Source organism: Abramis brama (genome assembly GCF_963993115.1).
Source record: "Abramis brama genome assembly, chromosome: 6".
Classification (NCBI taxonomy): domain Eukaryota; kingdom Metazoa; phylum Chordata; class Actinopteri; order Cypriniformes; family Leuciscidae; genus Abramis; species Abramis brama.
The window spans coordinates 12,861,766-12,884,179 of NC_139968.1; the positions used below are offsets into that span (position 1 = coordinate 12,861,766).

The following is a 22,414-nucleotide window of genomic DNA, read 5'->3' on the forward strand; positions in this document are numbered from 1 at the left end:
GCGTTGTGGACAATACAACATTTAATTTTGCAAACACACTTTTCGCATAAAATACCGTGACGCACACGTGTACAATGCACCTCATGCGAATGGAATATGCACTCGCGTATGGACAGACAAACAGATAAATTTGCAAACGCACTTTTCGCATAAAATACCGTGACGCACACGTGTACAATGCACCTCATGCGAATGGAATACACACTCGCGTATATAAATAACGTGTTTCTCACGTTAAAACGCACCTTCTGTGTTTGGGACACGCGCTTCTCGCGTGGGCACGCGCTTCTCACGTACACAATTAACGTGCTTCTCACGTTAGAATGCACCTTCTGCGTTTAGGGACAATACAACATATAATCTTGCAAACGCACTTTTCGCATAAAATACCGTGACGCACACGTGTACAATGCACCTCATGCGAATGGAATACGCACCTGCGTATGGACAGACAAACAGATACTGCATGCACTTTTTTCTCAAAACCTGAAACCTACCCTCCTTTTACCTCCTTATCTTTTATCACTTTTAGGTTCTTTTTGGTGGAGTCTTTTGTTTAAGGCAGTCACCAACCAGGCGTTAGCTTACCAGGGGCAGCACAAAACAAATATAAGCAAAATTTGCTTACCTTATTTTTTGGTGCACCTTTGTTTTGTGAGGCCTCTGCCAGCACGCCCACCGTGGTCACTCCTCGACCCCTTGTCCCTCCTGGCTGGCTCGCCAATTATGTTGTGGCAAATTCATAGTTCTTTTTGGTTCAGGTCTCAAAGAAGTTTCTCAGAGTCGAGGTTCCAGGTCAGAAGAATTAACTTTATTGACAAGCAACAAAGTGAGAAGCCGGCCGGCCGTCCGGACATCTAAAGTTATAATGGCCAGTGTTCATGTCTTATACTTTTTCTTATCGCTAGGTGCCCAATGGGCACCCTCAAATCTATCTCTTCCCCTCTTTCACGCCTGGTGACCTTGGCACAGTTAGACATGTCTTCTCTATTGGTCAAACCTCACACAATGGTGCTCTGTTTCATACTGTATTTTGACACTTTGCATTGCTGATGCATACTGGTTATTTCCCATTCTCTCATCCTTTTTCAGACCCATTTTGTCATGCTTGTCATTTTCATTACATCATACTTAGACATGACTCAAAGAAATTCTCCAACAAGAGGCAGATGGAGGAAGCAGGGAGGAGCAGAAAGCAGGAGACAAAGTGATGGTAAAATGAGCAGAGTTTATTGAATAATCTTAGTTGTGTGTTTTGCAATGCTAAGACTTCGTCTGACCAGCACAAATACAACAAGTGTTATTATAACACAAGCAATAGTGGTGTAAATTACTGCTTCACAACATCATCCTGTGACGTTAAACCCTTGAAATGGAGACATTCTCTTATCTCTTACTCATGAAGACAAATAACCACTTGAAACAAAAATAATTTACAACTAAACAATGGAAAAATAATAAAATAACTGATCAATGAATGAATCGATAAAATGAGTAAATAAATGGTTTAAATTATTATTATAAATGATTTCGATTCAATTGTATAATAAAATGATTAGATAAATGAATTAATGAACATAAAAAAGAAAGAAAATAAAACAACACAAATGTACGGTTGCAAAGAATCCCCTTGGATCCTTCACCTTTAAGAGTACCGGTAAAAGTGGGAAGTAGGAAGAATGCGCTTTGGTCAATCGGATCACAAGTGACCGACGCTAAATACAGGTGTAAACAGGGTCTAAAATGTTTTGAGCTTGTCCACTTTCCAGAGGTAAACGCATTTGACCGGATTGCTTTCATGGTGTAAGCTTTCATGTGGTCGAATGCGTTTGAACAGCCACAAAAGACCGTCTATTCTCCACCTACCGAACTAATGCGTGAACATTATCAGAAGCGCACTCGTCAGACGGGATTTAAACTTTGTTGGCTGAAGACACAGGTTTGGTTTTTAAGATGAAAAATGTACCAAGCACAATGTTCACTCACCAGTCCTGATTTCTAACACACACGTTCAGCGTGATCTTGCGGCTGTCAGAGCAGAAACGAAAGCTGCTGCTCTCTGTATGTTTTCTGTCGTTTTCGGTTGCGTTTACATGTAAATTTGCATGACTTTATTCTGTCCATCAGATCGAAAGATCTGAAAAAGCCCATCCATTTACCTGCCTATAGACCCTCCCCTCGATGAAATCAGGACAGAAGTGGTTGAAAGTGGATTGAAGAGAAGGATTAAAACACCAGGTGTAAACAGGTAGGCTATGTGTCTCCTTCGTCTACTTGTGATCTGATTGACCAAAATACCAGGTGTAAACAGGGCCTACGTCCTTTTTCATGCTGCGTCCTAGCAGAACCTCAATATTTTTTTAATATCTAGAAATTTAACGCCTGGCCATCTTTAAGCATGACTGTTCGGATTTATAAATGGTTACACTTTACAATAAGAGTCTATTTGAAACATTAACAAAGGTTAAAAAACGTATTGTTCATTTGTTGATTTCAACATTTACTAATAAATTTTTACATTTTAAAGTTGTTTCTCTTAACATTAGTTAATGCACTATGAACAAACATATTAATATTTTTATATTCAAAAAGTACAGTACAACTTCATCGTTCAGTACTGTTTTTTAATTTTTGTAATAAAGTTCAGCACAATTTTATGTCTTGTTTTCATTCAGAATCCATTTTGAAAACTATTGGTTGATTAATCGGTTATAGGCCAGTGAGGTCCAACCTATACCCAGCCAGCAATGACATGTGGGGCCCAGATGAGGGCTTCATGGGCAGCAAATGTGGGCCCCATTATGGGCTTGCACCCGGGATCCACATTGGGGCAAGCCGTGGAAGCCCAGACGTACTAAAAGTGGGACCTGTAAGGGTACTACATGGGTCTTAATTGGGCAATTCATGTCAGACCCATTTGGGCCCCACCTGCCCAAATGGGTCTAAAGTGGGCTTGCACCCGGGATCCAACCATGGCTACCCAGATGGGCTTTAAGTGGGTCCTAACTGGGCAATTCATGCCAGACCCATTGGGGCCCCACCTACCCAAAGGGGTTTAAAGTGGGTTTGCACCCAGGATCCAGCCGTGGCTGCCCAGATGGGCTTTAAAAGGGATCTATAAGGGTGTTATGTGGGATCTTAACCGGGCAATTCATGACAGACCCATTTGGCCCCACCTGCTTAAAGGGCGTTTAAAATGGGCTTGCACCCGGGATCCACACGGGGGCCAGCCGTGGATGCCCAGATGGGTTTTAAGTGGGACCTGTAAGGGTCTTATGTGGGTCTTAACTGGGTAATTCATGTCAGACCCATTTGGGCCCCACCTGCCTAAAGGGGTTTAAAGTGGGCTTGCACCAGGATTCAACCGTGAATGCCCCTATGGGCTTAAAGTGGGCTCTGTAAGGATCTTATGTGGGTCCTAACTGGGCAATTCATGCAAGGCCTATCTAAGCCCAACCATGCCAAGTGGTTTAAGGAAACAATCTAAGAAAAACTAAAAATGAGGAATGAATATAAGTCCAAGATAAATACAAGACACTTGACGCTTTGAACTGCAAGAAATATATTGTTAAATTGAACAACAAAAATGATCTTTAAAAAACAATTTAAATGTCACAATGTAACGGGTACCGTAGCAATGGCACCGTGGATAACAGATTAATTCCTGTAAAACAGGAGAGAAACGAGGAGACAGTGTTATCAGTTTCGAGCTCTCTGCAGTCATTTATTTTCTGAATTTTCTTCAGCAATCACATCTCTATTGTTAAGTATCATTGTATGTTTCACATATTACATGTTCAGTGACTTTTTAACATTACAATGAATTTTCAGTGTCCATGTCAATGCAAAATCCATATTAAAATAAACCTTTTTCCACCAAATGCATGTTCACTTACTCTTCATGCTTGTATTTTATACTATTTATCAAAATGAAATGTAAAGACAATGGTAATATTCACCAGCTTTTTTTTTTAGATACTTAGAATCTTCCATTCACAGTATTTTATCAGTATCATGCTAATACAGTACTGCAAAATCATGCTCAGAACTCATAAAGTGCTTAAAGTGTAACTTTTAACCTCGTTTTAAACTGTAAACATTTTTGCATAAACTCACTGAGCAAAAAAAAAATTCCAACAGATGGTGGGAAACTGTCATACAGTGAGCTAAACATATCTGTTAACACTTGGCCCATAAAAATTCTATGCAGGACCCATATATGTGTTCCCAGTTCAAACCCATGCCCACTTGGCTCATAAAAATTCTATGCAGGACCCATATATGCATTCCCAGTTCAAACCCATGCCCACTTGGCTCATAAAAATTCTATGCAGGACCCATATATGCATTCCCAGTTCAAACCCATGCCCACTCGGCCCATAAATATGCCATTCAAGACCCATATATGTGTTCCCAGATCAAACCCATGCCCACTTGGCCCATAAATATGTCATGCAAGACCCATATATGTGTTCCTAGTTCAAACCCATGCCCACTTGGCCCATAAAAATTATATGCAGGACCCATATGTGCATTCCCAGTTCAAACCCATGCCCACTTGGCCCATAAATATGCCATTTAAGACCCTGTGTTCCCAGATCAAACCCATGCCCACTTGGCCCATAAATATGTCATGCAAGACCCATATATGTGTTCCCAGTTCAAACCCATGCCCACTTGGCCCATAACAATTCTATGCAGGACCCATATGTGCATTCCCAGTTCAAACCCATGCCCACTTGGCCCATAAATATGCCATTCAAAACCCATATATGTGTTCCCAGATCAAACCCATGCCCACTTGGCCCATAAATATGTCATGCAAGACCCATATATGTGTTCCCAGTTCAAACCCATGCCCACTTGACCCATGCCTGTCCCTTATAGGGCCCATGTAATCAGCTCATATGGGCTTCCTATGTGGGACTCGTACTACAAAACCTACATGGGACCCGCTGATTTCACCCAGCCAAAGCCCATGCCCACACAGTACCCATGGAACCCGTAGTTAACCCATCTGGGCCCCACGTGTCATTGCTGGCTGGGTAGTTATCGGTAAAATCCACTATCGGTCGACCTCTGGTTCAACATCACACAGAGACACTGAATTAGTATAAAGCACAAATCCAGCATAGAGGGGTTCAGTGAATGTGGTGTTGAATGTGTGTAAGTGTCTGAGTGCGTGTGTGTCAGAGATGCTGTAGAAGGACAGAATGCCGGCCGGCTCGTCCACATACACTCCTACTCTGTTTAAGGGAGGTGATGGGGGAGGTATGTGTGTTCCCATATTATCATGCCAGGCGATCAGTTTCTCCCCAAAGCAGCTCAGAATCCAGGATTTTTCATTGGCTCCGAACCTACAGTCAGTACTTTCTCCTTTCCTGTTGATTCCTTTATATGACACTACCATATCACCCAACCCAGTCCATTCAGCCTCCCAGTAACAGCGTCCAGTCAGACGCTCCTTACACAGAACCTGCGGAAGGCCATCAAATCTCTCTGGATGATCAGGATGTGACATCGGTTCTGGATTACACACCAACTTTTTGTTGCCCTCTACAACGGAGAGACAATTGTGTACCGTGTTTGGATCCAATGTGAGATCAAAAAAATCTGCACACAAGAAAACAACATTAATAAGACCCCAAAATATGTTCAAGAATCAGATTGGCCTTGGATCTACTTTTCGGTTAAACATTTTGACCGCATGTACATACTCAAAACATTTTATATTCGAGACCTTATTCTGTAAATAATGACTTTATTAGACCTTTGTCTAATGTAAAATGGTGTACTGTGAAGAAAAAGTATGTGTGTGTTGACCTACATTTTTGTAGTTCTGCTTTACTCATGGTCTCTCCGATATAATCCATAATCAAAGACATGATCCAGACTGTCAAAGAAAAAAAAGAAAAGCATAATGTCCCATGTTCTATTCATCTGACTCACCAAAAATGTTGAAGAAATGGAAATAAGTCTTAAACAACACAACAAACAAAATATAGTAAATAATCGTTAAACATAAATCATATTTTTCTGCCCATCCTTTACTAAACAATTTTTTTGTAGTTTATTAAGGGCCAAACACCAAAGGTACGAAGGCACCTATTGTATCCGTAAGATTTCTTCTTCTGCTGCTGCTGATGTTGCTCTTTAGCAGCCTATAAAGTTACCGTGGGAAAGTTATTAAATTTGGCAAACAGATAGAGGACAGTCTGAACATTAACCTGTTACGAGCTGCTCCGAGACACGATCCAAATGCAGCTTTAAGGGGTAACAACATACAAAACTTTGCAGTGAGTGAATGAGTGAACATGGTATAAATAGGCTGAAACTAACAAGGTAATGAGATACAGGTGAATGCAATCAGTGATGATGAGTCCGGGCAGTGAGTTCTGGGAAATGTAGTTTGAGAGAGTGACAATAGTCTGGTGTGGAGTGCCCTCTGGTGGCTCTCAAGGGTACTCCAGCTGTTGACCGTTACATAACCACAGCAAATTTGGAGTCTTTCAATCAAAACTAAAAGTGCCACCAACTGTCCAAATTTGCACTTATGCTTGTGCCAATAACCTTTGAACTGTAAGGTTTTGAAGAAAAAATTTACCATATAGCATCATTTTCAGTATATTTTCAAAAATCTTTTATTGAATTCATCCTAGATGGTTTGTCCATTTTTCACCAACATTGGCTCATATCATAATCAGACCGTGCTGGCAAAAACTTTCGAAATCAAAAGATTTTCAATAGACCAAATCGTTCTTATATAGCGCATCAACAAATTAGACCAGGGTTCCTCAAACTCGGTCCTGGAGGGCCACTGTCCTGCACAGTTTAGCTCCAACACTGATCAAACACACCAGAGCAAGCTAATCAATGTCTTCAGGATCACTAGAAACTCACAGCTAGGTGTGTTTGATCAGGGTTGGAGCTAAACTGTGCAGGACAGTGGCCCTCCAGGACCGAGTTTGAGGAACCCTGAATTAGACGAAGAGCACACCAAAATGGATGTAAAGCTACAGTATATCTCTGCAATGCTTCAGCATATTCAGACCAAACTTGGTGTGTGTTATGACAACCATGGCCTGAGGGTACTTGCACAGTTTATGCACAGCACCACTTACTTACTGTCAAGAGATATGAAAATTTTAAAAACAAACAAAACAATTATATTGAGGCAAAGAATAGTATTTTATGCAATCTCTTGGCAAAGCTACGGCCTATTGCATTAAAACTTAATTTGTCAAATCATTACTGTTCTGATGCTCCCTGCAATGCCTTGCTTAGCTCATCACTTTGCTTTTGATGCACTTGGCCCCCCTAATTGCTGCTTACAGCTATATTTTATCATAATAACCCTATATTAAACGTGTAATCCACAACTTTCACACTTGTAGCCACATAAATCTGAACAAACGTGCACATTACAATTGGATTCAGATGTAAATCAGTTGTTTAAACCTTTGATAATCTGTTAAGAAAAAAACTGACAAAAACATTGTCAGTGATGGGTAAACTTCAATATCGTCATTGTCGCCCAGAAACCATGTATCTCCATATTTCGATTAATTTTTCATAAATCAATGCTATTGGTCACTTTATGTCTGTCTGTTGATTTTACAACTATTTAACCACTGAAAAGTATTAAAAGAGCTTGTGACTGAAACTCGTAACTCCATTAGATCTTCAAACTGTCAGTCCATCTTGAATGAAGTACCGCACACAGTTTGGTGACGGTATATGCTTGTTTGTGATGCAATAGGAAATAAAGAACTGGTTGTTTAGATAAGTAGCCTACAGCGTTTTCCTTACTCCAGAAACACTATGTCTATAAAGGCTAATGTTTTATGTACTTGAGGAGTGGAGAAGAGTCTTTAGTCTACCATTTGCCATCTAGTCATAGCCAATACAATCTTAATTAGCATTTCGGCCAAATGTATTCAACTACAGAAAAAAACGGAGCCCCCACATAGCTACAATAAACATTTTTAATCTGTATGTTGATGAAAACTATAGGGCTGGACGATATGGCCAAAATATATATTACGATATATTTCTTAATTTCGATCGATGCGATAAAATTCCGATATCGATATGAACAATATAAAAGCCTCAGGAAAAACTGCCAAGAACGCCCACAATGAATGTCCTGTACCATACAAACTTCTAAAAATGTATTTGCCAAGTCTTTAAAACCTCCTCCTATAAAACGATATAATATTTTAGAAATAAAAATGGAACAAATTAATTATTGTTAATATTTTATTTGTATTTAGCCTTCATACAAACAAAAAATGTGAAATCACCATCAAATAATAATAATAAGAGTCAACTTATTAATGTTAATATCTTTAACTTTAAACTATAAGCTAACATAGATTGATTATATTATTCTTATAGATTGAAAAAAGTGCTTCAGCCAGGATAAAGAATATGAAAAGTGCTACAGGAAAAAAAAAAAAAAAGAGCAACAACAAAAACACATGTTGCTGAGGGACATTTTGAGTGTTGATGACCACCTGAATTAATTCCGATGGATGAATCTGAATAGCAGCGTTTCCACTGTCGGCTCAGTGCGAGCCAGGGCTTTAAACAGAAAACTAATCAGAAAGAAATCACTGGAAACAGCGTGATCGCAAAACAAACATGATAAAAGCGATTGTTTGCTGGCATTTTTGTTGTTTACTTGCATATTTAAAACCCAAGCATCAATGTTTTACCTCAGGTTTACAACAAAAAGTGATACATTGATCACAATGAATTAATTTATGTCAAAATTGTACATTAGTCACACAGAAATAAATTAGGCTACCGTTAGGTCTATTTCACAAAAGAAAGAGGACACACTTACTTATTCAGTCGAGGCTGTTTCTGTTTATTTAGAAGTTACAGGACATTACAGGCTACATCACATTTAGAAAGAATGATAATTTCTACAAATATGCCACCAAAAATATGAGAGACAAAACGTAAACGTAGCCCATGCCTGTAATGTATTGAAATATAGGAAATGTGTTTAAAAATCATATCACTGTTATTGAAAAAAATTATATCGCTTTATTGATATTTAATTATTGTCCAGTCCTAATGAAAACTAATGTAATGTACTTACTTGCCTCGGATATGGCTGGTCTAATGACAGACACAATGCTTAACTTCTACATTAGCTGGCCAAAAACCTTGTAACTCCATCTGAGCTTGATTTTGGTAGAATGTTAATAATATAATGGCACATGTCTGACCATAATGTAAAGCCACAATACCAACCAATTATTTAAAAACTACAGGGTTTTTAACAGGGTTAATTTTTTTCTGAAAAGCATAGGATTTGGACATACAAGATTTTCATCTGGCAGTGACGATATATAGTTTTAAAATGTTACTATTTTAAAATTACCTCAGCTTCTCCAGTTGGCACTTTGGACTCTTCAGTGGATCAGCTTCACTCCTGAATCTTTCAAGTTATTGTTATTCGGGTCCAGTTCCTTAAGACAGGAGTCTGATGACTGTAGAGCTGAAGCCACACTTTCACAATACTGATCAGTGAACTTACAGATGGACAATCTGAAATAGAACAGTATATTATTACATAATTGAGCTTTATGTGAACACAACACCCTTTGTTACTAATGCTTGACAAAGCATTGCGTAATAATTAAGCAAAGCTTTCAGTAAGCAGTGTGACTTTCAGTAAAATGTGTTCATAAAGTAGTAAAAATGTATTGGATATTATTCTTAATTGGGCTAAAGTACATTTCAAAGAATTGCATCTGTTTATTCTGCTTTTATAAAAAAGGAAAAAAAGTGTGAAAAATCTAATGATAGACTTTTTTGGAGCCGTGGTGTGTCGACTTTTTTTGATGAGCAGCCAATTTGAGCAACATGTTGCTTTGCTGTGGATGTGCGTGCTTTGGATCTGATTTTACTCATTCTTCTTTTATTAAATAATAATTATGCTCTATAACATGAATATCAGAGTTTGATTAAACATAATTGACCCTTATCTAAGCACCCTTTGGTTATTGATGCTTTACAAAATATTACAAAAGAATCAAGCAGAGCTTTTTGTGAGCAGTGTGATTTTCAGTAAAAACGAGTTTATTATTGAATCTGAATTTGCAAATCGTCATCCGTGTGTGCATCGGCTTGGATTTGTGTGTATTTTGAGACTTTCCTGGCAGCTCTCAATTCTCATTCTCATGAGCATAATAATCTTCAGCTAATCAGATGTCAGCTTATCATTAAACCAATCATAACCCCACAAGAGTGCAGGACTAATTCCTGCACTCTTGTGGCACTCCTGCACTATTCACGGCACGTTATTACCATAGACTGTAAAAAAGATGGACGACACCCCTTCGCTCTCTTCCATTGATGAGAACTGAAGCCGCCAGTGTCCCGATATGGCGCTGACATATTGGAACTTGAGTCTGCGCAGTAGCGATCTTGGGACCAGACCTGCGCAGTCGTGAGCAGGAAGTAAAGCCGTGAAATCAACGCTCCGCCCTCACTCTCACAGAATGCACTCAGGGAGAGTGGATTCTGCACACTTTTGTAAAAATTGATTGCAGTACGACAAGAGGCTTGTTAAAATAAAGTAAATACAATCTCCTCAGTCCTCCGAAGATCCCGAAAAAAATGTCCGTTGGTGCTTCAGTGACTACTTCGCTCAGAGAACCTGTCAATCACAGCTGTCAATCATGACGTTACACCACCGCATCATGTAACTAACTAAAAAACAACTTATTTTTGAAACAGACACTTGAACTTACACCAGCGTGATAAAAACGACAGCAAATGAAAGAAACCACCTTTGGAAAAAAAGATATTTGAAGTGTATTTAATTGTTTAGTTGGTCTCATAGTTGGTTGAATAACACGGGGAGGCGGGGCTTATGACCTATACTAGGACCAGCCACTGGGGGACGATCGAGGCGTTTTGGCTTCACTTTTCAGGGCTTGTGCGGCACGCTTGGTTATTGCCATAGGCTGTAAAAAAGATGGACGACATGTCTCCGCTTCCTTCCACTGTAGAAAATTAAAGCCAAAATGTCAGATGGCTAGTGCCATCTTGGGCTAATGATGTCATTTGGAGCCAGAGTCTGCCTAGTAGAGAACGTGTGGTGGAGCCGCGGTATCAAAGTCCTGTCCATACTCCCATAAACTCAATCGCAAACACACACCCCAGAATTTTTTTAAGCAGCCTGGCTGCTCCAATTTTGATATCTGCTAATTGAACAATCACAGTTATGGAAAATCAAAAGTTAAAGTTAAAGGGATACTGCACTTTAAAATGAAAATTCTGTCATCATATACTCACCCTCATGTTGTTTCAAACCTGTATGAATTTCTTTCTTCTGCTGAACAGAAAGGAAGATATTTAGAAGAATGTCAGTAACCAGACAGTTTCTGGTCTCATTGACTGATTGATTGTCTGGTTACTGATATTCAGCAGAAGAAAGAAATTCATAAAGGATTGAAAGAACATGAGGGTGAGTATATGATGACAGAATTTTCATTTTAAAGTGGAGTATCCCTTTAAAGTTCAGTCTCCTCCCAGAGCTCACAGTCTGCTGGTGCCTCTGTGACTATACTTCACTCAGAGAAGCTGTCAATCACAGCTGTCAATCATGATGCCACACCTCAATTGTATAGAATCAAATAGCCAACTAAAACCAAACTTATTAGAAAAACGAACACTTGAACATACATAAGTGTGATAAGAGCTAGGCTGCCTAAAATGACAGAAACCATCTTTTATTACCATCACACTCTTATTTGAACTTGATAAACTGTATCATTAGAAAGCTTCGATATTAGAACACTGTTTTATGAGAAAACTCTGTTACAGTGACAGTCATTTCTTAATTTATATTAGAAGACCAAAATTGGTCGCATTGTGGCATTTTGAATACAATTCATATTCAGTCACGTCTGCTGAGGTTTAAAAGTTCTTCACTAAACTGCATCCATTAGGGCGTTTAGTCCAAAAGTGTTTATAGATAAATATTTATATAGACTATACTTACACGTTTCATATTTCTTTAGACAGAATCACTTCTATTATTTCTCCACTGATTTACGCGATCTGATGAGCATTAGCGGCTTCCACTGCTTCTCTTCCGCGATCGCTGTTATGACTCAGATAAAGACCATTCCCTGCACGTATTCAACTCATATCACGTGTTCATGGGACGACTCATGCTCATGTGGACAGTAGCCTAACCAGACATCTGCAACTTTTACACCGTCCAGACTGCATGCATTCTACTTGTCCCTGACAGCTGCCGAAAAAGGTTTGAATCAACAGTGAATCAGTTTTGACTGCTAAATTCTGCGGTATGTTCTGCAATGTGTAGCAAGTCATCGGTTCATTTCTTGATTGCTGTTTTGACAGTGTCCACCTGGACATTAGTCATATTTGCTAATTCTCCTTAATTATTGCCCTCCGTTTTCCTGGAAAATTGATTTATGTTTATTTTATCATCGTTATTTTTGTTTTAAGGAGATAAAAAATGGTGCTTATCAACCTTGAATGACATGGTAATAAAATGAGATATCACATTATTTTGGCAGTAAAATTTTGGGCGTTTTTTTCTTGGAGTGGGCGGGTTTTGGCAGTAGCACCTCACTGCAGTACACGAGATCCAGGGGGCGGAGTTGGATCCAGATGTAAGGGGTGGAGATGGGTTTAGGTATATGTAAGGTAGGAGGAGTTGGATCTGAATCTAACTCCTCCCCCTGGATTTCGTGTTCTGCGGTGAGGACCATCTCGGTTTTGGTGAGCTTTTGGGGTGGAAATCACCATCACAATCTGGCAACACTTTCTTTTTGTAAATAACTAACCAGAGAAATGTTCATAATGAAACATGATAACATACGATAACAATTGTAGGCTATGTGTTTTTTATGCGCTTTGGGTTATTTTTTATAATAATAATAATAATAAACGGCACATGAGAAGTGCTAAGCAGGTGCGATTAGCTGCAAATAGCATCAATAACATTGGCCTATAAATCTAATCTACATTCGATCGCAACCGGAAGTCATTAAGACTGCGGTATAAAGTTGGGTTACGTTGGATAGGCTATTGATAGCCTACCATACACGGGTTTCTTGTATACAAACAATACCGGATGCGCGCGCATCCAGGAGGCAGAAAACCGCTAGCTGTTATGCCGAGTTCTGTAAAAGAACATTGTAATTAACGTAGATTTCGCATTGTTTGTAATTTCTTGTTGACTCAATAATAAACTGCAATTTCAGAGTTGGATCTGTTTGTTTGTGTCTCATATTAATATAACATTATGTAAAACGTCCAACTGTTTACAAATCAAAATCCGGACATACTGTGATGCATGTGTGAATTATCATGTTAGACTAAGTTAGTAATGTAATAGCCAATGTTAGCAGTGCAGCATCTATAGAGCCCGAATTTGCTTTTATATAAGTTAACCTTGTTTACGTTACTTTACGACCTGCAACATTTCATGACACGTATAACGTTACTTTACTGTAAATCAGAGATTTGACGATGGATTATGTGGGAAGCCATTAGTACCTCCGGCCGTGGCGATTATATTAAAAAACTTACTCTCAGCAATGGTGAGATCTTGCCGGATCCCTACGCAATACATGACGATCTTTGGATTGTGGATGACAAGAAGTGGCCAGCAATTGTATGGCCTGATATATAATTATCTTATTCAGACACCAAGTGTGTATACAAGAGAAATGATAAGAGCGTACAAATCCCTTGATGCATACAAAAACGTGCTATGTGGACATGTGCAGCTCGTCAAATTATGAATAGAAAGAATATAACATACAACTTCCTCCTTCTGTCACACTCTTCCATTCGCCTAGATTTGGAATTACTTACAACACGTATAATTTAAATGAGCAGATAAAACACAACAGATAGGCCTGCATGTAAATAAATTACGCAACAATTCCTTGGCATTTTGACTTAGCGACAACACCACCACTTTGCTACTAGCCTAAACCCTTTACTCTGGTATGAAGACCGCGGGTCTTTTGCCTCCTGGTTGCGTGCGCAAGCAGTGATGACGTCGCTGAGAAATCCATGTATAGTTATCGTCCTTCCTTGGTGTGAACAGGCCTTAACCTTCACTTCACTAACAGTTTCAGTTACGTTCAATTGAAATGAACAGGGAATCACTACTGTAATGATTACATGCAATTAAAGACACATGAGTTTTGCTCTAAAACAGGCCTAATGATTGTCTTCTAAAAAAACATTTCACATATTATCTAGTACAATGTGAGGTCCAATTGTACGGTTGAATCAACTGTAAAGGAAAGACCACTGGAACAACAATCAGTCTGTATCTAGGCTATTTGTTCTAACTAAAACATCATTTTGAGTAAATGTTGCATTTTAGGAGCCAGTGACTCCTATGTCATTGTCTATGTCTGGAGCCCTGTGTTTGTTCAATGTTATTATCCTTGGCTTTGTTTCAAACCCTAGTAATCTCACTCCCTATCAGGCCATAAACACCATAGACATTGAGATGGATGCCTAATCTTGAATATTTGCTTACATCCTTGCAACTTACACTGCAATCTTGGGCATAATAAGCACAGAAATGCTGAATAGGAAGGCAGTTCATTAGGATTTGAGACCGAGCCAAACACATTTTAGTCAGGGGCCTGAATGTGAACAGAGGGCAAGTTCAGGCTTAATTAAATATTAAAAGCCCATAAGAGTCTTTATTGCACATACACACCTTGCCCTGGAGACAAATTAATCTTTAATTTTGATATCTCATGTACAAGCTTGACTAAATTAGAATGAATTATGAATCATGATCTCCAATTAAAGAATGAAAGAATTACCAAAGTGCAAGGAAAGCTTTAAAAGCGTGAACACATCAATGTATGTGCCTTTTGACTATGTATCAGAAGGCCTCAACAATAATGACGGCCTGGAGGCCCGGAGACAAAGTCTGAGAGTTTTGAGCCAGTTTACAAAAACGTATCTATTATCCAAAAGGCAATTATTTATTTATTTGTTTAAAGAAACATGTTCAGATACAAAAACCTCTAAGAGCCATCTGAAATTTTCTTCTAGAATATTCATTTTTATCAAGCTCGTATATTTAAGCTCAGTAATTTCACTTAAATGACAACTAATAGGTAATTTTCATTGCCATTTAGCCTAAGTGAAATTACTGAACTTAAATATACGAGCTTGATAAAAATGATCATTCTAGAAGAAAATTTCAGATGGCTCTTAGCCTTCAGATGGCACTTTGCATCTGAGCTCTTCATATATATATATATATACAATTTAAAAAAAGTTCAATTATACATTTAATGCACTTTTCGATTGAAAAAACATTTAACATATATTTTAATGTATTTTTAAATATAATTCATACATAAAAATAATTATATATATATATATATATATATATATATATATATATATTTTTATATATATATATATATATATGTATATTAATATTATTAAAATAATATCATTATTTATATAGAACATTTTTACATTTATATATAGAACATTTTTATTTAATAATTCATTTTAAAGAAATGTTATTTAGAAAATATTAAATTATGTATTCTTAATATTAAAAAAATCTCATTATAAATACATACATACAATTATGTGTTTTATTATTTTTACATATTATATATAGTTTAATTCAAATAGATGACATTATATTTATTATAATTTATATTATAATTATTTATCTATATATTGTATATTTAAAAATACATAATATATTTATAATATGCATCAGTGGTCTATTTCACCTAATAACCCACGCATATGCATCTGTTTCATCTGCATCAAACACACTATTGCTCTGATTTATCTCCATGACAGCATCATTGTTACATCCACGACAACTTCAGTGCAGCGCAGGGAGGGACACACTGAAGTCCTCAAAGGCACCACTGCATCCATCACTTCAAACCAGCATCATACACGCATAAACTGCGCTGCAACTGAAGGCATGCATGAAACAGCACGAGCACTTACCAAAACGCAGATGCAGCATGTCCATTAAATACAGTCACAGAGAGTCCTGTGCCATCTAACGGAGGCATAAATAAAACATCCGCGCAAAGCATATTAAAAGCCGCTTACCTGTAACGCGTTTGGGAAGTTGCGCCCAATCTGGTACTTTCACTCAGTCCGCGCGCCGCGCACGTTCAGCGCCGAGAGCTCGAGCTGTTTGAACTGCGGTTCAGGGCAGATGCAGTGTAGAGCGCGTGAGGTCTCAGTGGCGCTGCGCAGATGACATCAGCAGAGGGATTCAAGTCACGCACGGGGCTCAACGGCTTCAGCGGATCCGCATGTGATGACGATCTGCAGCAGGGCGGCACGCGCACCATGTGGCAGGAAGTCACGCTCGTCACGTTTACAGAGGGAGCAAAATATGGCAGCCGGTGAAAAATTGTAAACTAATCGAGTCTGTAAAGGGGTTTAAAAAAAAAAAAAAAAAAAAAAAAAAACGGGGTTGGTAGAAATGTTAACATTATTATATATGTATATTTATGGCAACTGTATATATTTCACTAATTTTTTAGTATTCTATTGATCAAATTATTTTGTCATATTTTTTTTATTAGCATTGTATTGAAAAATGTAAATGTCCTTTTTATAAGTAAAAAAAAATTTAAAAATAAAAAAGAACAAAAGACAAAAAACAAAAATTTTTGGTCCATGTAGCAATTAATTAATTTTAATATTTAATCTATATCTGCCCAGACAGACAGACAGTCATATTCCCCATATTAACTTTTAACATTATGAGCCGATGCTTCCACCTAGTGGCCGAAAATGGTTTTACATCACGATATCGATAACATTTTGTGTTTTGGCCATTCCTACAATGAGTGTGAACCTTACCAGAGAACTGAAAGAAACTGAGGCATCTATCCAGAAAATTCACCAAAAGGTAAACTGTTCTTCTCATGAACATCTTAAAATTATCCAATGAAGAAAATAGTCATTTTGTTGTAATTCTTTTTAAGTTACACTTACTGACCTAACAAATTTCTATGTAGGCGTATTACCAGTTAGTTGTAATGACTATATTTTAACAGCAATTTTCCGTAAAAACTTAATCACAGGTGTTTGGCCGTTTATTTACATTTTCGAATTGCATTGTGGGATCTTGATCTGTAGCCTACTCCGAGTCTCCGATAACTTTTCACGGCCAATATTTCACGACAAATATTATGCAGCACAAAATGTATCTACAGCAGTAAGTCATTTTAAGGAAATAATGCAGTTTAAAAAGTTATTGTTTTATTGCCAGTTTTGGTAATTATGTAGCCGGTTGAATATCCAATTGTGAATTTTCGTTGGATATCGCTAACGTGTCCTTATTCAGAGCAGCGCCATGACACGTGTGAAAGTGAGGCTGTGAGGGGTAGTCTTTCCGTGTTTTTAATGGCATTCGCTGTAAAAACTGTATAAAGCTAGTAGATCACTTATAATTTTTCACAGCTCATGTTGTCTGGAGTTTAGTCTACTAAAATGTATTGGAAAAACATTTTTGCAGTATTTCGTCAGCAAAACAATCCAATAACCATTAAAAACCCCACAGAAAAGATTTCTATCCCCCACAGCCTCGCTCTGGTGATTATGAAGAGGCTTAAAGCGTCATGACATGGACTATTTTAACATGTTCCTTGAGGTTCACTTATAATGTTAGTAAAGTTTTTACACAAAAATGTAATGTATATAGGCCTACAGTAGGCCTAACTGTAATGTTGAATGCAGTGATGTCAGAAACGAAACTTCCTGAAACTTTTAATCAATTGAACCAATTGCTTTGCAAAATGATCCACCTTTTCAAAGTGCTCAAAACGCCACACATTGGTGACACCTTCAAAAAAAAAAGTGCATTAAAACTCAGCTCATGTATGCATAAAAACACCTCTTACAAACCAGTTGCAAATGTTTTATTGAAAGTGTAACATGTGAATGCAATTAGCAAATTATCTAATACAATTAAGTATAAAGTGATGCTGACATCCTGCCGATAATGGCAAAAACGTTAGATCGAGTCTCCACGCCAGGAATTTCAGATCCAACCCTCTGTTATGTCTGATACCTTAAACCTGCTAAACACCAAGACTGCATACGAAATCGCATACTTCCCTACTAGTAGGCGAAAAACAGTATGTCACAAAAGTGTATAGCCTACATTTAAGTGTTGTGGTATACACCAGCTAATAGGGAACGTTCCCAGAATATTCATTATTAACGTTCTTTAACAGTTGTGTAAATGTTAGTACAAAAACGTTATTTAAAATAATGTTTTTGGAAAGTTCTTATAGCGTTATAGGGATTGTCAAAGTTTTTTTTTTTTTTTTTTTTCGTCATCTACTGAATTTTTCGTCAACGATACCAGGGACACCGAAACACCGGGCAACATGAAATTTGGTGGGCATGTAGCCCCACTAGACTTTTACGGAAAAATTTCGTTTGGTCCCCGGGGGCCACTCCCCCCCCGCGCTGGGCCCCCCCAAACCCAAAAAATGCAGTTTTTCCTAAATAACTACCTGAACCGTGGCACCGAGGATGAAGAAATTTTTATGGTATGTTGCTCTTAAGGGCCCACATCAACCTAGCCCATAATCAGTCATTTGTGATTTGCGCCCCTCCCATAAAAAATGAAAATGCAATATTATTCTGCTTTAATCGCCCCTATCTTCAGTTGAGATGTTCAGAACTGCACCATATTTCATGTGTATGATTAACTTGACATCCTCTGGGGGTATGCTAAGTTTCGTAGAATTTCATCCATGGGGGGGTATAAAATAAATTCATTTATGTGCACATTTAGTGACTGTACACTCATCGGCCTGTAGATGGTGGTGTTGAGCGAAGGGTTGCTGGTTTAGGATGATACTGTCACTAAGGTTGCCAACTGTCCCGAATTAGGCGGGACGTCCCGCATTTTGGGCCTAATTTATTTGTCCCTTGCGTGACCTCCCGTGTCCCGTTTTTTGACAAGCTGATAAACCACTGACTGATACAACAGCAACAGCAGCAGTGCTGACCACGACACTTGAGAATGATCACCGACACCTGTCATCATCCAATCACAGCTTTTTTTAATCACTGTTTTGAGACAAATCATTGTTTGATTTGCGAACATCCTCTGCCGTCTGGTCGCTTCCGCTTCAAGCCGGACTCGTCTCGCGCTAACGGTAATTTTCTTTCACTGTCCACGTTTTGATTTCGGCTAATCAATTTTGGCGAATGCAAACAACGTGATTATTGTTCATGAGTCTAACATCCAGCTACGCAAGAAAACATGTAATCTACCTGAGGGAATAATATGCTCAAAAAACATTTCTGATTATTATTAATGTTTTAAAGCTTTTAGAAAGTACATAGAAAGCTTTTGTAACATTATCTTAACTGTCACTTTTGATTAATGTAATGCATCCTTGCTGAATAAAAGTAGGCAATTACTTTCTTTCTTTTTTTCCCCAAAAAATAATCTTACTAACCCCAAACTTTTGAACTGTAAGCCTAGTGTATAATGTTAAAAAAGCTTTCTATTTTAGATAAATGCTGTTATTTTGAACTATGGTTTGTTTGTAATGTGACTTTTTTCATGTATGACATTAAAATTATTTTTAGAATTAAATACATAAATAGGTTAAGCAATACAAATGTGTTTATGTCTGATAACCTTTTAAACACAAACTTAACTGGAGACACTGAAATGACGTACACTGTGTGATACAGTACAAATATTTTGAGTGTCCCTCATTTTCCTATAAATAACCATGATTGTCCCGCATTTTCCTTTTCTGAAGTTGGCAACCCTAACTGTCACACACACACATGCAGGAATACAAACAAACGCAAGCATGCACACACACTGACATCCACACGCACAGACACACACGACACACCCATACACACACACATACAAATCCACATGCACAGACACACACACAAACACACACGCGCACACACATGTACGCACGCATACATACACGCACAGACACACAGACACACACATACACGAACACACACGCACACAGACAGACATGCACATACTACTACTTTTTTTAGGTATATACATAAACACGCAATACAGCCAAATTGCTCCACGTCATTTCTTTTTGTGGAAAGCCAGTGCAGGCCTGAACGGCGGTCATATTTTGTACCGCCATGCGGTACATCTAGTTAACTTTCTTGTAATGTTGAGAGAAAACGTTCTTAGAACAACGTTCTTAGAACGTCTTTTTGATGTTATTTGCTTGATGAACGTTCTCATAATGTTGTTAGAAAACGTTCTTAGAACAACATTCTCAGAACGTCCTTATAATGTTATTAGTATTTTCTGAATGTTATATTTAGGCTATCATAAAATGTTCTGGGTGTCAGGGTTCTGCCCTGGCAGCCTTGTCTGTGTTGTGGTTTCATGTTTCTGTGTTTGTCTTGTGTTTGAGCACATGGCTCTGTCTTGGTCTGTGTTTGCCATGTGCTCCTTATGTCCCGCCTCCTTGTTTCCTGTTAGTTACCACGCCCCCTTGTCCCCGAACCTTTGCAGGTTCGTTTTGTGTATGTACTTTGTGGTGTTTTCTGGTCTGTGCTCTTGAAATATCCTAGAATCAGGTTATCCTTGTTGCCATCTAGTTTTGTTTAGCTTTAGCTCTTGTGCCTTATAATCTAGTTTGAGTTTTTATTTTTAGTTATTTTCTTCAGTTCTTATTTTCCCTGTCAAGTGGAAGTCTTGCTTCTCTTTAGCAACTGCAGTTTTTTATCTTGGATCTTAGTTTTTTACTTTTTTTTATTTTTTTTATTAGTTTACTTTTATTTATTTCTCTACCTTTTTGTTTCTCTAGTCTTTGAGCTTATCAGTTTAGTTTTGATTCTTTATTGTTGTTTATATCTTGTCTGTCTTGTCTTGAGACTCATCTTGTGTGTTCCTGCCCTGTATCCCGAGTTTCCTTGCCACTGACTCTTAACTTCCTGGCAGCCTGACTGGTGCAGCTATCTAACTCCTGTTTCAAGCCTCTGGTTCGGTGAGCCTCTACCTGGCGGCAAGACTTGGTGCAACATCTGAGATCTACATCGAGCTACGTGTTCCTGTCTGGTCTTCGCCTTGGAGCTGCCTCTATTGCACTCAAGTCATTACCATCTGGCGTCTCAGTGGTCACCCATTCTGCCTGTCGTCGTGTCGTCTGCCCTGCCCTAGCGTTTGGACTGTGGTTCATGCTTCACTCTTCCTGTTGTCTCTAGTCTTCAGTCTTGTTAATAAAAACCCTTGTCTGCTCTTTTGCATCTGGGTCCATCTCTTGCAGAACCTGACACTGGGAACAACATTTATATAATATGCCTATATACATCCATAAAAATATTTTAAACATCACAGTAGTTTATAACACCATAGACCCCAATAAACCAGCACTTATATAGCCCATTAATAAATTCATATTAATATATATAGGCTATTCACATGAAGCACTGTTAAAGCTACACTGTGTAATTTTTTAAGTTGATTTTTTATGTGCTCATTAATGTGTAATTACTTCCACCAACTAATCAAGTATTCTCGTAAGCGTAGAATCTGCCATTTAGAATACATACGATTGAGTCGCTCGAATGGCGGCAGCCATGTTGCACCTCCATCTTAAAAATACATTAGCCAAAGAGGGACATACCTGGAAATTCAAGCTTCGCCTTTTACGCTTTTACACTCAGTGGCACCGTGACGAATGCGAGGGGGAGATTACTCGTGACTGGAATAATACGGCCACCGTAGGAGTTAAAACGCCCTCGGAATGGGAGGGGCTAGAAAGTAATATTCAGTGTAGTCATATACAATTTCACCGCTAGAAAAACTTACACAATATAGCTTTAAATATATTGAAATACATTTTTGAAATATTGAATATAAAGCTTATAAATTGAATATAAAGCTTATAAACATTAATAAATGTTTTTGCAATTTTATTTCTAAATAAACCATTTCTAAAGCTATATTATATTATATTATAGGCAATTATATATTATATAGGATATATTATGTTATACAGACCCTTTCCAAAAAATTTGAATATCATGGAAAAGTTTATTTATTTCCATAATTCCATTCAAAACGTTAAACTTCCATAGATTATAGATTCAGGGCCCACAACTCAAACGATTTCAAGTACTTGTTTATTTGTACATAATTTGGGCTTCCAGCTCATAAAACCCACGAAAACAGGATTTCAAAAAATTTGAATATTACATGAAATCACACAGTAATTACACAGTAATCCCATGGTCATTGAACCAGGTTTTGGTTCTTTTGGCAGTGTGGGCAGGTGCAAATCCTGCTGGAAAATGAAGGAAGCATGAAGTGCTCTGAAAATGTCCTGGTAGACGGCTGCGTTGACTCTGGATT

At 38.1% G+C, this 22,414-nt stretch overlaps 1 protein-coding gene across 4 annotated transcripts; it reads right to left on the reverse strand.

Annotated features, from left to right (window-relative positions):
• Positions 1 to 3,702: 3,702 nt before the first annotated feature.
• Positions 3,703 to 16,288, reverse strand: LOC311084505 (stonustoxin subunit beta-like). Of its 4 annotated transcripts, XM_084116594.1 has the most exons (5): positions 12,026 to 12,343; positions 9,395 to 9,561; positions 6,228 to 6,264; positions 5,828 to 5,893; positions 3,703 to 5,613 (listed from the first exon to the last, which is right to left on the reverse strand). In XM_084116594.1, the coding sequence occupies exons 4-5, from the start codon at positions 5,883 to 5,885 to the stop codon at positions 5,066 to 5,068; spliced, it is 606 nt and encodes a 201-aa protein (XP_083972720.1). In that variant the 5' UTR covers positions 5,886 to 5,893; positions 6,228 to 6,264; positions 9,395 to 9,561; positions 12,026 to 12,343; the 3' UTR covers positions 3,703 to 5,065. The 4 variants fall into 4 exon arrangements, with proteins under 4 accessions (XP_083972720.1, XP_083972719.1, XP_083972721.1 ...); XM_084116593.1 differs by lacking the exons at positions 6,228 to 6,264; positions 12,026 to 12,343 and adding an exon at positions 16,132 to 16,288; XM_084116595.1 differs by lacking the exon at positions 6,228 to 6,264 and having other exon boundaries at positions 9,395 to 9,482; positions 12,026 to 12,340.
• Positions 16,289 to 22,414: the final 6,126 nt, after the last annotated feature.